This window comes from Chenopodium album, chromosome 18 (assembly GCF_948465745.1).
Source record: "Chenopodium album chromosome 18, dcCheAlbu1.1, whole genome shotgun sequence".
Taxonomy (NCBI): Eukaryota; Viridiplantae; Streptophyta; class Magnoliopsida; order Caryophyllales; family Amaranthaceae; genus Chenopodium; species Chenopodium album.
Genome location: NC_137851.1, coordinates 250,188 through 263,601, shown reverse-complemented (window position 1 = coordinate 263,601; position 13,414 = coordinate 250,188). Strand labels below are relative to the sequence as shown.

At 38.9% G+C, this 13,414-nt stretch overlaps 1 protein-coding gene, 1 non-coding gene and 1 pseudogene across 3 annotated transcripts; 2 read left to right on the top strand and 1 right to left on the bottom strand.

Moving 5' to 3' along the window:
- Window positions 1–205: 205 nt before the first annotated feature.
- On the bottom strand, window positions 206–1,675 carry LOC145591073 (putative CCR4-associated factor 1 homolog 7 pseudogene; annotated as a pseudogene). The gene is made up of 2 exons (XR_014102242.1): window positions 1,465–1,675; window positions 206–1,379 (listed from the first exon to the last, which is right to left on the bottom strand). The product of XR_014102242.1 is annotated as a putative CCR4-associated factor 1 homolog 7 pseudogene (transcript).
- Window positions 1,676–4,608: 2,933 nt separating this feature from the next.
- TRNAT-AGU (transfer RNA threonine (anticodon AGU)) lies at window positions 4,609–4,682 on the top strand. Its single transcript has one exon. It is a non-coding gene; the product is annotated as a tRNA-Thr (tRNA).
- Window positions 4,683–4,698: 16 nt separating this feature from the next.
- LOC145592546 (signal peptidase complex subunit 2-like) lies at window positions 4,699–8,993 on the top strand. The gene is made up of 5 exons (XM_081649046.1): window positions 4,699–4,885; window positions 5,641–5,796; window positions 6,706–6,783; window positions 8,324–8,466; window positions 8,564–8,993. Exons 1-5 carry the CDS (start codon window positions 4,778–4,780, stop codon window positions 8,658–8,660), a joined length of 582 nt encoding a protein of 193 aa, XP_081505172.1. The 5' UTR covers window positions 4,699–4,777; the 3' UTR covers window positions 8,661–8,993.
- The last annotated feature ends 4,421 nt before the right edge of the window (window positions 8,994–13,414 follow it).

Here is a 13,414-nt window from a genome sequence, read left to right as displayed (position 1 = left end):
TCTGGGCACCAGATTTTGAGCAAAATTCTTAATAACATTTTATTATTGTGACTCATGGCTATGTTTCAATTTCCTATTACCATTTGGGATCATTTTAATATCAATTGTCCAAAAGAAAAGCACTGCGTTTGGTGATACCCTGTATAACGTATATAAGCTGAAAATGAAACCGCCAAATAAAGATGTTAAGGAACAAAGGACAAAGTTGAAAAGAAGGTAAGCATGATTAGATTCATGTTGAACAACTGACTGTTCTAATTTACAGAGAACTATGCTCCTAAAAGAGCAAAGGTTTCCGTAACATTGATTATGATTGACTCTACTACACAAGCTACAAAGTGATCGACACCCTTCTTCTTATAAGTAAGAACAACAATACCCTTCAACTAAATTGTGTACAAATACAAATGGGAAACTCCACAACAGACTAAATCAGACATAATAATTCAACAATGGCTTGGTTTGGTTTGGTTTGGTCAATGCTATTTCTTTTTTAACTAAAAAGAGTTAAAAACAAAAGGCATAAACCCTAACCGTCCTCACCGAGGCCATATAGAACACCAGCATACTTCTCAGTGCTACCACCGAAGAAATTCTCCTTCAACTTCATAAATGCACAACAAGTGAGCAAACTATCCGACCCAGCCTGGTGACCAATCCCAACTCTTTTCACCTCCAACAACTCGGCAAGCTTGTTAAGCCCACCATGAAGGCTGTTACAGAACTTCATCAAATGCTTAATATCATACAGAAAAGGGAAATAGATATTGATCAAGGTAAAAAACCCGGCCTGCGTTTCGGGCAAGTCCCGGCAAGTCAACGACTTAAGCAAGTACCCAAAATCATACCCACTATGAAATGTAACCCATTTGATATCATCATTCAACACAATCCCAGACGACATAAGAAGCTCAGAAAATCGATTCGAATCGATACCCTCCGCCCTATATTTAGCAAAATCAATCCCACATTGCTTCAAAAGCTCAATGGAATCACTAGCATAAACATCCTCCCCAACATTAAACTCCCTAAAATTAAACTGCCAAATACAATATTTTTCAGTTCCACAAGTTGGCAAATTCCCCTTTCCATCTGAAAAAGTTAAACCCAGCTGAATCAACTTCAACATATCAACATTATCTTTTAGGGTCTTATAATTAAAGTCTGTAATATTCTTGAAAGTTCCAACTGGTCTAATTACAATCCCAGGAAACTCAGAATCCATTGCAACATAAGGATAAGAATCAACAATTTCTCGAATTAAAGCAAACTCTTCTTCTAAATTATGATGCCAAACCTCCCTGATTTGAACCGTTTCTTCGCTAATCTCCATAATCGAGGACATGGGTATTCAATCAAAGCGCATAATAGCAGCAGATCTGCAAAATCAAGACAACAAAAGTTCAAAAAAATAAAAAATAAAGAAAACCCATGAAAGTGGTAAAGTGAAGCAGGAGATCTGACCTTAGAGCGATGAAAAAGGGGAACTAGAGCATCAGATCTAGGGGAGTAGAATGAAGAAGAAGGAGTCAACGAAGAGTTGAGGGGTGGGTGAAAGTGAGCGTGAAGGAGAAGAAGAAGGGGTGAAAGAGAAAAGTGTAGAGGGAAGAAATAAAGAAGAAAGGAAGGGAGGAGAGAGAAAGAGATAGAGGCGGCGAAGGCGATAGAGAGGAGAGAGACTCAAGAACTGCACGCGGTTGAAGGAGACTGCCAAAGTGGACTACTCCCAGTAATAAAACTTTAAACTTAATTCAAGATTAACATTTACCAGTTGGACGACTCTTTTTTTTTAATAAAAAACACTCCATTTTTTTTATTGTAAAAAAAATGTTTTTTTTTTTTTTTTTTTTTTTTATTTTTTTTATAACAATCAAAATGGTATTCATAAGGAGGTTTTTTTTAAAATTAAATCTCGCATTTCTCAAAATAAAAAAATAAATTAATTTCGCACAAATTAACTTGAGTTGGATTAGCGGAGGAGAAATAAAGTGTTGAGCAAAGGTGCTCGTATTAGTGTAAATATGTATATTAGAATGTATTCATCTGTTATCACGGGATATATCAGACTAGAAATTATCAATTCTTCTTTGTTTTTCAATAAAAACAACATATGTTCGAGCTCTTTCCTAAAATAATGTTGAGAAAAACTCCAATTCCTTAAATACAGCTTCTTTTTCTTTTAATCCCTAAATACCATCCACGTTAGCAAGTTAAAAAAAACCCGATTTTTTTTTACCGGTTCAGGGAGAAACCGCTACTTGAAGTAGCGGTTTTCTGCTATATTAAAAAAAATAAATAAAAAGCTAGCAACAATAATCTTTCAACAAACAAATAATCAAAATACAAAAACAGAGTTTACATAATCATAAATTCATAATACTCCAAGTTTGATAATAATACTTAGAAGAAAACAAAACAGAACCAATTATGATTGATAAAACTCCAAATCAAACAAAAACAAAACTTAAAAAAAAATATAAAAAAATAAAACTTAGTATATTTAGATCTGGATTACACAATTACAAGATGAATAAATTTGAATAAACTAACAAGTGAATTGAATATGTAGAAACGAAATTAGGCCTAAATTAACAAATGAATTGAAAAATAAAAACGAAATTAGGCATAAACTATACCGACCCTCTATTATCCCTAATTTAAACACCAACCATCTCTAGCATCAAGCGCCACTCCGATGGCGGAATCAGGTGGGTTGAATAAATTTTTTGATTTTCTCCATGTTTGAGCAATGTGAGAATGAATGTCGTCATTGAGGAATTTTTTTTGCTTTTACTGGAAGCCAAAAGTGAGGAGGTGAGAGAATATAGTTTAACGTGTTTTTTTTTTTTATAAATATTCAAAGCCCTAAAACCGCCACTTCAAGTGGCGGTTTAGTAAGATAAAAAACCGCCACTTCAAGTAGCGGTTTATCTTTGTAAACCGCCACTTCAAGTAGCGGTTTCCATATAAAACCGTAAAAATTAAAAAAATTACTTGAACCGGTGACGTGGACAGTATTGTGGGAATTTATAAAAAGTGACTGTATTTGTGGAATTGAATTTTTTGGCAACGTTATTTTGGGAAAGGGCTCCATATGTTCTGACATGTATTTTGAATACAAAAAAGAGAACCATGATGTGCGATTGTCTTTTGATTTATTTAAGCTAATTTATTCGAATATCTTATTTCATTTTTTACACAAAATGCATGTCGTAGCCTTGGCCCTCGCAAGGTTTCACTTGAAAATAAAATAAAATAAGGGGGTATGAAAATTGATTGTGTTTTGTTAAGTAAAAGGCGACTATTCTATATATATTAATATTAATGCTTAAGGGCGTGTTCGGTGCTAGCGTTTGAGTAGCTTTTAGGTAGCTTTTAGTGGTTTGACCAAGTCTAACCACTACTTAACAAAAAAATGTAAGTGTTTGGCAAAGTATTAGTTAGGGTAGCTTTTAGTGGTGAAGATAGTTTTTATGAAAAGTTAGAAATATTAGATTTTGAAATTAGAGGTAGCTTTTGAAAATTTAATCTATAGTATTAAATATAAAATATTGATTTTTAAATATAACAGCTAGCCAATCGCTACTTTACCGAACACTCATACCTAAATTATCTATCTTCACAGCTAACAGCTAAAAGCTACCTACACCTACTTTCGCAGCTATATTTTGCCGAACACGCCCTAACTTGCAAATGATTATGAAGTTTATTTGTAATATTTTCTTCTAATATATTACATTAGTGATTTTATATGCAACAATTGTGCTAGATTGGCAAAGTGGATTACTCCTAGTAATAAACTTATTATTTATTTCAATTTTCAAGATTAATATTTACCAATTGAATGAGTTAAGTTTTATTTATATATTTACAGAATACTCCTCGTGTTTTATAAAAGTTTAAGCACTTGTGAAGCAAACTTTAAGCACAACTATGAAGCAAACTTCGTGATTCACTTTTTTCTTTCATATTTTTTATTTAGAGCTCAATTGCTTCGAGCCTTGCGTCAGGTATAATGCTAGATTGCTAACATAAATAACATAAAATAATTAGGATTGGGAAGACCAAATCCCCTTCATTCCCGCATGGATCTCCTTCTCCGTCTTTCGTATTCATAGACTCGTAGTAAGGGCATTGGATGTGGTTCATGTTTTCCCGGTCCCGGCTTTCCAGTCTCTGTGCTAGCCTTCTAATCGAATCAGCCTTTACAACAGCCTAATTTTTCTCCCCTTAAACAAGTAATGTATTGATTTTCATTTCTTTCTTAGTCTTGGATGTCTTGCTTTATGTGAGTCTTCATTCCTTTATTGGATGAAGTTGGTGTAATCTAATAACCCCGGGAGGGAACAATGCCTCAATTTTATCAATTAATAATTTTAATGCTGCATAAGTAAATTATAAAAGTTATAGATTGTGATAATATTTATTGAGACAATTCTAATAAAATCCCACATATATGTTTTTTCTTTACATATAATTCACAAAATTCGATGAAAGTAGGGATAGTAAATGGTGTAAAAGTCAAAACGGATTAAGTAAAAGATAGAATTTATTAAAAAAAAAAAAAAGTGATATCTAAATAAAAATACTCCATCAATTAAACAAGTAGCTCTCGTAGCTCAGTTGGTTAGAGCACCCGTTTAGTAAGCGGGAGGTCTTGAGTTCGACTCTCAACGAGAGCATTGTTTTTTTTGGAGAGAGAATCGTTTCGCTCAGAGAAAATTCCAAGCTACAACTACACTTCAATTTTTCCACACCAGTTTTTTAGAGAGAGAAAATGTCGAACGAATCAAATACCACCTCGACGAAGCAGCAAAACCCTAAAAAAGCCAATTTGTTGGATCATAATTCTCTCAAACACATTCTTGATGAATCTGCTACCGAGGTATCTCTATTTTTCATCTCAATTTACAAAAAAAATCGTTTTTTTTTTTCGTAATTTGTGTTTGTTTATCTTGATCTCCGATTTTGATTGTATTTTCATTAATTGTCGAACGATTTTTATGTTCTGTACCTCTGGATTGTTCCGAATTGAACGAATTTTATGACAATTTGGGATTTTGTATCGATTGTTTGCAATTAGGGTTTGGTAATCTGCAGTTTGTGGTTTTAATGAGTTGTATGAGTTTTGTGATTTCAGTTGAGTGATGAGGTTTTAGTGTAGTAAGATGATTTTATTTTGCGGATTTAAATTTTGGGATGCGAATTGGATTTTAGGTGGTGAATGTGGAAAAACATATTGGCTCTATGCAAATTTTGGAAAATAGATGGTTAGATTACGAATTCTGGCAATCATTGTTGCCTGGAATGATAAGAAGCTCGGTATAAAAAAAAAAAAAAAAAAAGCTCGGTATACTAGGACTTTGCCATTGGCTTATCGTATCCCAATGAAAAAGTTGGGATTCAGACAGTTTGTCTTTGTATACTAACCAAATATACAATAGTTACAACTTACAACTAAATTAGTCTTTCTTGCTGACCAAATGTGTAATGTGTCGAGTTTCTATAGTTGATAGTGATAATTTCGTTGTTTGGACTGTTAAAGGTGCTAAATTGTGAGTAGGGAGTAATGGAACTTTGGCTGAATTAGATAGCTGCATTTCTCCTGAGATTATGACAGTGTGCTCATTATTTTTCCAGGTTGTTAAGAATCGTGGATATGTGGAGGATGTTAGGATGAGCAATGTACGATTATTGATCGGAACCTTCATCATAGCCATTGCCTTGGTGGCACAGTTTTATCCTAAGAAGTTCCCAGAGAACAAGGATTTTTTGATCGGATGCATCACATTATATCCTTTTCTTTTATAGTTTTGTTTTTGATTCTTACTAGATTGTGTGCTACTGTTAACACTATTGGTGCATGCTATTGCTTCTCTTTTACCACTTATCTTGGTTACATATTGCAAACATTGCTCACCAATTTTTAGCAAAGTAACAGTCTTGTTAACATGGAATTACAAACTTAGGTTGTATGTATTGTAATTATTGGGTGTGATATTGTATTCTGTCTGGGTTTGTCCCTGATCCATGGGAACTATGAAGTCCATAGCTACAAGGGAATCGGAGTTTGTTCCCCATCTTTATATTACAAATACTTCTTTGCAGGATCAGCTGTGAATTAGCTTCTTTTAAACAGGTGTCATCATATATGTTAAAGTCTTAACTGGTTAGAAAGGTTGGGTTTATTATGAATCTCGACCTCTTAAGAGCGTAGCCACTTTGAGTCAAAAGTGCATGGTATTGTTATTGTCAACTCATTCTTCTTTAAATATTATGTAGAATGTAATATGGTTGGGTAAATTTAGTCCTGTAGGCTTGCCTTGTGAGTCGTTTTGAATAGCTATATAAGTGCATAGGAGTCTTTGGAGAGCTTTTGATGTTGGAGTGTTGGACATTGATGTTAGTTTATTTAGCCTTTAATTAGAGCTTGTTGTGTCGTAGCTATATTATTGCTTGTAGGTTATTGGTGGCTTCCCTGTTTTCAAGGGACTTTGCAGTTTGCACTTACTGGTTATCAGCCTTCCTTCTATGGCATAAATGTTACCCTCTCGGACAGTAGTTTTATGCAAGTCTCAGGGTACCAAGGCTAATTAGCTAGAAAATAATGCATGTTATTCTGACCTGTGATCAAGCTACAGTAACTGCTGTGTTGATATGTCTAAGTATGGAATGATGTTTAATCTTTGACTTCCTTGCACATATATCGTCTTCAATGGTTTGTTGCAGCTGATCATTTACAAAAAGGAAAAGAACGCTATAATGTTTACTTATCCTCCATCGGTAGGTATCTAGAATCTTATAAAAGCAATTTATGTTTGTTTGTGTGTCTTTTATTGTTGTTATTGTTAAAGTTCGGAAATTGGAGGTTATATCATGGAAAATACATCTTTCTATCCTTTCAATATGAATTATTTTCTTGCTGGGTTGCTGCCAGAATGTGATTCAATTGATATTATCTTGAGAAAAGTGTGATTCTTGCATAAGTTTAGCTTCTCATTGAGTGTTTTAGTCTTATAGAGTCATGAATCAATCTCATGATGTTTAAGGCTGTGAAAGATCAAGCCACTTTTATACAAAATAAAATGGTCTTTTAATGTACAAATGATGTGTTTTGCTCAACTCTAAATCAATATCATCAGCCATTCATGGATTTATAATTGAACTAGGTCACTTGATGATAATTTATTTGTTTGGTATGTATAGGAATCAAAGTGTTTGACTAATTTGTAAGTGGTAATCATGAAAAGGATTTGAATATCCTTAAATATTTCAGGAAACAACCATTGTTATGCTTCATTGTGTCTCAAGTCTCAACCATTGTTTTTCGATCTTGTCTTCCAGATAGTTAGTATATGTGGAGCATTTAATCTTAAAGGGCTAAACATCTAAATTAATGGTCTTGATGTTAATCATATGCCTCTTCTTATCTAGTAGTCATGGGATGAAAAGGTTTCGCTTTTTAAACAGCTTGTTCAAATTGTTGACTGATCCATTTATAAGATGCCTCTTTGCTGTATAGTTTTGTCCTTGGATGAAAAGATACTTGGGTGAATCTAGAATTTGCAGTGCGCAAATATATGTCGACAGTTGGCACAATTCTGTAGCCTTCCTGTATTTTAAGGATGGTTTATTGATTCCAGTATTATATACTTGTATAATATACTGTTCTGAACATGGTATCTGAAATTAGTGATTAACATCTTTACTGTCTCGTGCTGACAGCTCCTGAATGCCTCTTACAAGGCTCTCACTATGGTAGGGTAAGGGAATCAATATATGCAGCTTTTCCTATAGATTTGTGATGAAACTCTTTAACCTTACTCTAATATATTAGCGGAGTTTGTTTCCATAGAGAATCTGACCATCTATGAGCAACCATTCTTGTTAATAATTCCCGTTTTCTGTGGCTTTTGCTGACCTGTCAACTATTGTATCTCCTCTTATTTTCTAACCTTGGATTGGGTACTGTATGTTTCAGTCTGCTAAGTATTTGGGGCTTAGTATATCTTTTCAGGCTCACCCTGCAATTTATTCACATATGGAATGTGTTGTCCATGCTTCGTGTCCATCTATGTTTGGCAAATAGATATCTGATTGAATGAAGATTAGTGTCAGATGTGGGGTTATTCTTTTTGCACCATTGAAATTTGAAGGAGGCTTTACTTTGTAATTTGAATGAGCTTTCATCTGCACACCATTTGTTTTTTTAGTGCTCTCCCTCTTTGCTCTTTATGAGGATGTGTGACATTGTTGGCATATGCAGAGTTTCATAGCTTATTATATAATGTGTGATTTCTGATTTCATTTTGCCTATGTTCAGGGATCTTACAATGCTACAGGCCTTGTCATATCTTCAAAATTACCAAGGTTCTCTGATATGTACACATTGACAATTGAAAGCGCTGATCCAAAATCAATCTCCGCCCACAAACCTGTTGAATTGACTAAGAGTGTCACCAAATGGTTTCTCTCTACATACTCTAGAAGACATACTTTTCATACATTCATACACTGAGGTTGTTTTGGTTGCTTATTTGTGTTGTTTTGATTAATCCTATAGGTTCACCAAGGATGGAGTTTTGGTAGAAGGTCTATTCTGGAAAGATGTCGAGGGGCTAGTAGATGACTATAACAAGGAACCAAAGAAGAAAAAATGAATAGTATGAGATTTTCTCTTACCAACAGAGATCAAATCAGAGAATGGTCTTAGAGATTTAGAATTCAGTAGAACTAATTTTATGCTGGAAAAAACTTAGACATGTCAAATCTTTCAGAATTCTGTTTCTTGAGATTATTCTCATCTTTCTTGAGTGCGAGAATTTCTGATCTCAAGATTATCATTGATAGTTTATACAGAGTACAAGGTTATGCTCAATACTTATACCTTTTGTGGTCACTCTGCGGTGATTACTGATTAGGGCCTTAATTGTATTTGGTTGGAGGAAAAATCCTTTCCACAGAATGACATATGCTACTTTGCTCTTTTGTTTTTTGTTTTTTTCCTAAGGAAAAACTACTTTTCCCATTTTACTAGTTTAAGGAAAAAAAAAAAAAAAAAACAAAAAAACCTTAAAATATTGTTCACATACACATATTAGAAAAGATAGATTGTCTGTTGATGTACGTATTTTTCCCACATTAAGCGTAATTGTAATACTGTGGCTCTTGTGAGATGGGAGACTGGGTGTAATGTGGAGTATGTACTTTAGTTTTGAGTTTCATCCCCCAAACCTTTATTACTTTGGCGATATTGGATCTTTCATCTTTCATATGATTTAATTATATGGACTATGGAGTGTGAGTACTACTTTTCTTCGGAAAAAAACACACAAAAAAAAAAAAAAAAAAAAATAGACAAAGTATCGTATTCAACTAAAAATTGGGCATAAACCATATAGGAGTAAAGTATTTGGAAATTGTATCACCACCGTCATAGAATGATGTAATTTTTCCGGATGCCATGTCAAACATACCCATATCATGTCCACGGACTTCAGTTCCGCACGAACCAGCCCAATATCTTCTTGATTCATCATCAATAAAGTATGTTTGGGTCCAATTTAGTCCAATTGGGCCTAGTCATTAAATGATCCAATTACAAGCCCAAGGTCAAGGTTCAACTCTCCAATTGTGCTAAAGTCAAGATCAGTCCATAAGGCAAGTCAATTGGGCCAAGGCCCACTTCTCCCATATATGCCAAGGTATAAAAGCCATCAATATTGCATATGTAAAGAGAGACACATACATTCACACGAAGCCTCATGCAATTAATTCTCTTGCATAGCTTTCTCTCTACACATTGTACTGACTTTAGCATCGGAGGGGCCTTCCTCGGCAACACCCCCGAGGCTAGTTTACGTGTGTTTGCTGTGCAGGAAATCCTCGGCCCAACATCACTTGGACCGAGCCCAGTTTTCACCACTTCATTGGACCTTCGGCAAGGTCCCATTGTTTTCACCCGAAACAATTTGGCGCCGTCTGTGGGGAGGACTTTCAAAAAATCTTTAAGCCAATTTCAATCGTTCTACCTCAATCTTAGCTTTCGATGGCTAAGAATCGCAAGAACAAAAACGACGGTGCTTCTCCTCCGAGAAAACGCCGAAAATCACTAGGAGGGGGTCCCTTGGAACGCCCCACTTCTAGCCTGTCTCCTCCTCGGGATAGGAGCCCCTTCGCGGGACCCGACTCTCATGAGGAGCCTAGGGAGAGATCCGAATCTCCTATCATCCAGTCCAATCATCCACCGAGCCCGCCTCGGTCAAATGAGGACAACCGGTCCAGTCAAAGGACCCAATCTCATGCCCGGAGCCAATCCCGGAGCATTCGCACCTACTCTCGCTCTCAGCCGAGGACACCCTTGACAGGGCCCAACTCGGAGGAGGTAGTGAGAGCCTTAGCGGTCCTCATGGAAGCCATGAAGGCCCAGAACATGCCACCTCCACTCGACCGAACCCCTCCGCAAACCAGAAACCAGCGGAGGAGCCTCGGCCAGGAGGGGGGAAACTCTCCTCTTTCAAGGAGCTTGGCGAATGGGAGGAGGATACCTGGAGAACTGAGAGGGAAAGAAACAGGAACTCTCACTTCTTCAGGGAGTCTTCCACTCAGCTCACTACGAGCAGAACCCATAAGAGCAGCAGTTCAGCCTCTCGGCCAGAAACTGCTCGCCGAAGCGTTCACGACCGTCTCGGCGATAGGGAACGGAGCGTGCACATCCACCTTTCCTACCCTGCAGCCGAGGCCCAAACCTCCCAGCCAGGGACGAAAACCACTTCTACCTCTTTGAGAGGGCGGAGCGCGGTCCCTTCGGCTGGGAATAAGGGCAAGGCCGTAATGCTGCCCTCCAGTTCTCCATTCGAGCAATGGATACTGGAATCTCATGTGCCGAAGGTTAAAATCCCGTCGCACATTACTTATGATGGAACTTCGGATCCGAAGGACCATATTGCCTCATATGAGGCTCACATGCATCTCTGCCCCAGGTCAGAGGCGACTTGGTGCAAGTATTTCCCAACCACTCTCAAGGGGGTCGCGCAAGCGTGGATCTCCAGGGGAGTTAAAGAAGGTTCAATTACTGGGTGGAACGATCTGTCCTCCAAGTTCAAGAGCAAGTTTTCCACGGCAAATCGCCGAGAGAAGACTACTGCAGAGCTCATGGGACTGCAACAAGGTGAGGCCGAGAGCCTCCGAGACTATTTGACTCGCTTCAGCAACGAGTCATCCAACATTTCTCAGCTGGACCAAGGGCTGGCAGTTTTCGCCCTTCAGCACGGCCTCAAAACTGGGTCGTTCTCTGACTTCATGGTCATGAATTCACCCAGGACCTTGGAGGAGGCATTGAATGCTTCGGATAAATTCATCCGAGCTGAAGAGTGGAACAAAGCAAAAACCCAACATCAATCTGGGGGAGGGAAACAAAAACAAGCACCCTCTTCTGAAGGCCAAGGCCAGAAGGCAAAGGGAAAGGCGAAAGCCTCGGAACAATCTTCGGCCAACGAGTCGAAGAAAGAAAAATCCGCTCCTTTCGCGGGCAGATATGAATCATACACTCCGCTCTCTCTTCCGCGCGCTAAAATCTACAGTGTGACGAAGGAGGAGCAGAGTTACAGAAAGCCGAGACCACTCCCCGAGTGGTATCAGCGAAAAAATAAGAATCAGTGGTGTGAGTTCCATGAATCACCGGGACACAACACTGAGGAGTGTATTCAGCTGAAGGACCAAATCGAGGACATGGTCCGGAAGGGATACTTGAAAAAATATATCGCGGATAACCGCGAGAAAAAAGAGGCTGAGAAGTCCGAAAAAGACTCTCGGCAAGAAATCGACTTCCCCCGAAAGAACAACAAAACTGCGGAAGGAAAATTCCCTCCAATCCATGTTATCTCGGGAGGAATATGCTCTCGGAGGGAGCACAAGCGTCACCTCAGGGCTCTGACCCACCAGGTGAATCATGCTGATATTCAGCCACCCCAGTCACCGGTGCCGAACATGACGTTCACAGCCGCTGACTGCCGGGGGGTGACGTACCCTCACGAGGACCCGTTGGTGATCATCGCCACGGTGGCCAACCACGGCGTCATCAAAGTTCTAGTTGACGGTGGTAGCGGAGCAAACATTTTGTTCCGAAAGGCCTATGATCAAATCAAGCTGAAGCCCAAGCACCTTACGCCGGTATCCTACCCAGTATCCGGATTCAATGGGGCTTCAACTTATCTTGATGGGAAGGTTCTATTTCATGTCACCATCGGCTGCGACGAAGCAACTAGGAATGTCATGACCGAATTTTTGGTCATCGACGCTCCTTCAGTGTACAACGTGATTTTGGGGAGACCCATAATTCACGAGATCCAAGGGGTCGTCTCAACTTATCATCAGCTGATGATTTACGTTTCAGACGCCGGCTTCCCCGAAAGGATCCTGGGCAGCCAAAAGGAAGCTCGAAAGTGCAACTACCTCAAGCCATCCACTGGTCGCCCAGACGACGACGATGAGGATGAGGAGGAGAAAGAAAAAGAAAGAGAGCCGAGCATAAAGAAGCCGAAAGGTCTAAGTGCTTCGGCCCAAGGTTCTGTACCCAAAGAAAAAGGGTCAGAAAAAGAAAAGGCTAGTTCTTCATCTGAGCCGAAAGACTCGGAGAGCCAGCCAAAGAAGAAAAAGTCTGAGACGCCTGTTGATATAGACAGCAGGCCAGATTGTGAAGAGTCCAGTCCATCAACAATGGACCTGGACCAGCAGACTGAAACGGTCGAGTTGACCGAAGGAGATGCTGAGAAATGTGTAACAATCGGGATGGACCTCGATCCGAGCACCCGTTGTGAACTTATTCAACTCCTTCGGGACAACAGAGATGTGTTTGCTTTCTCGGCAGCCGATATGCCTGAGATAAGTCTAGACCTCATCTCCCATAAGCTTAACGTCGACCCAACGTGTCGGCCAGTCAAGCAAAAGAAGCGGAATTACTCCGCAAATAAGAACCGAGACATCGCAGCCGAGGTCAAAAAATTGCTGGACGCAGGCTTCATCGAGCCTTGTCAATATCCAGAATGGCTGGCAAATGTGGTGATGGTTCAGAAGGCCAATGGTACCTGGAGAATGTGCGTTGACTTCACGGACCTAAATAAGGCTTGTCCGAAGGATTTCTATCCCTTGCCGAGAATCGATCAGCTAGTCGACTCGACGAGTGGCCACGCCTTGCTTAGTTTCATGGACGCATTCTCGGGGTATCATCAGATCTTCATGCACCCCGACGACCGAGCAAAGACGGCATTCGTCACGAACGCCGGGGTGTACAATTACAAAATGATGTCCTTCGGATTGAAAAATGCGGGGCGACTTATCAAAGGCTGGTGGATCAGGTTTTCGCCGATCAAAAAGGCCGAAACATGGAAGTTTATGTTGACGATTCAATCCTCAA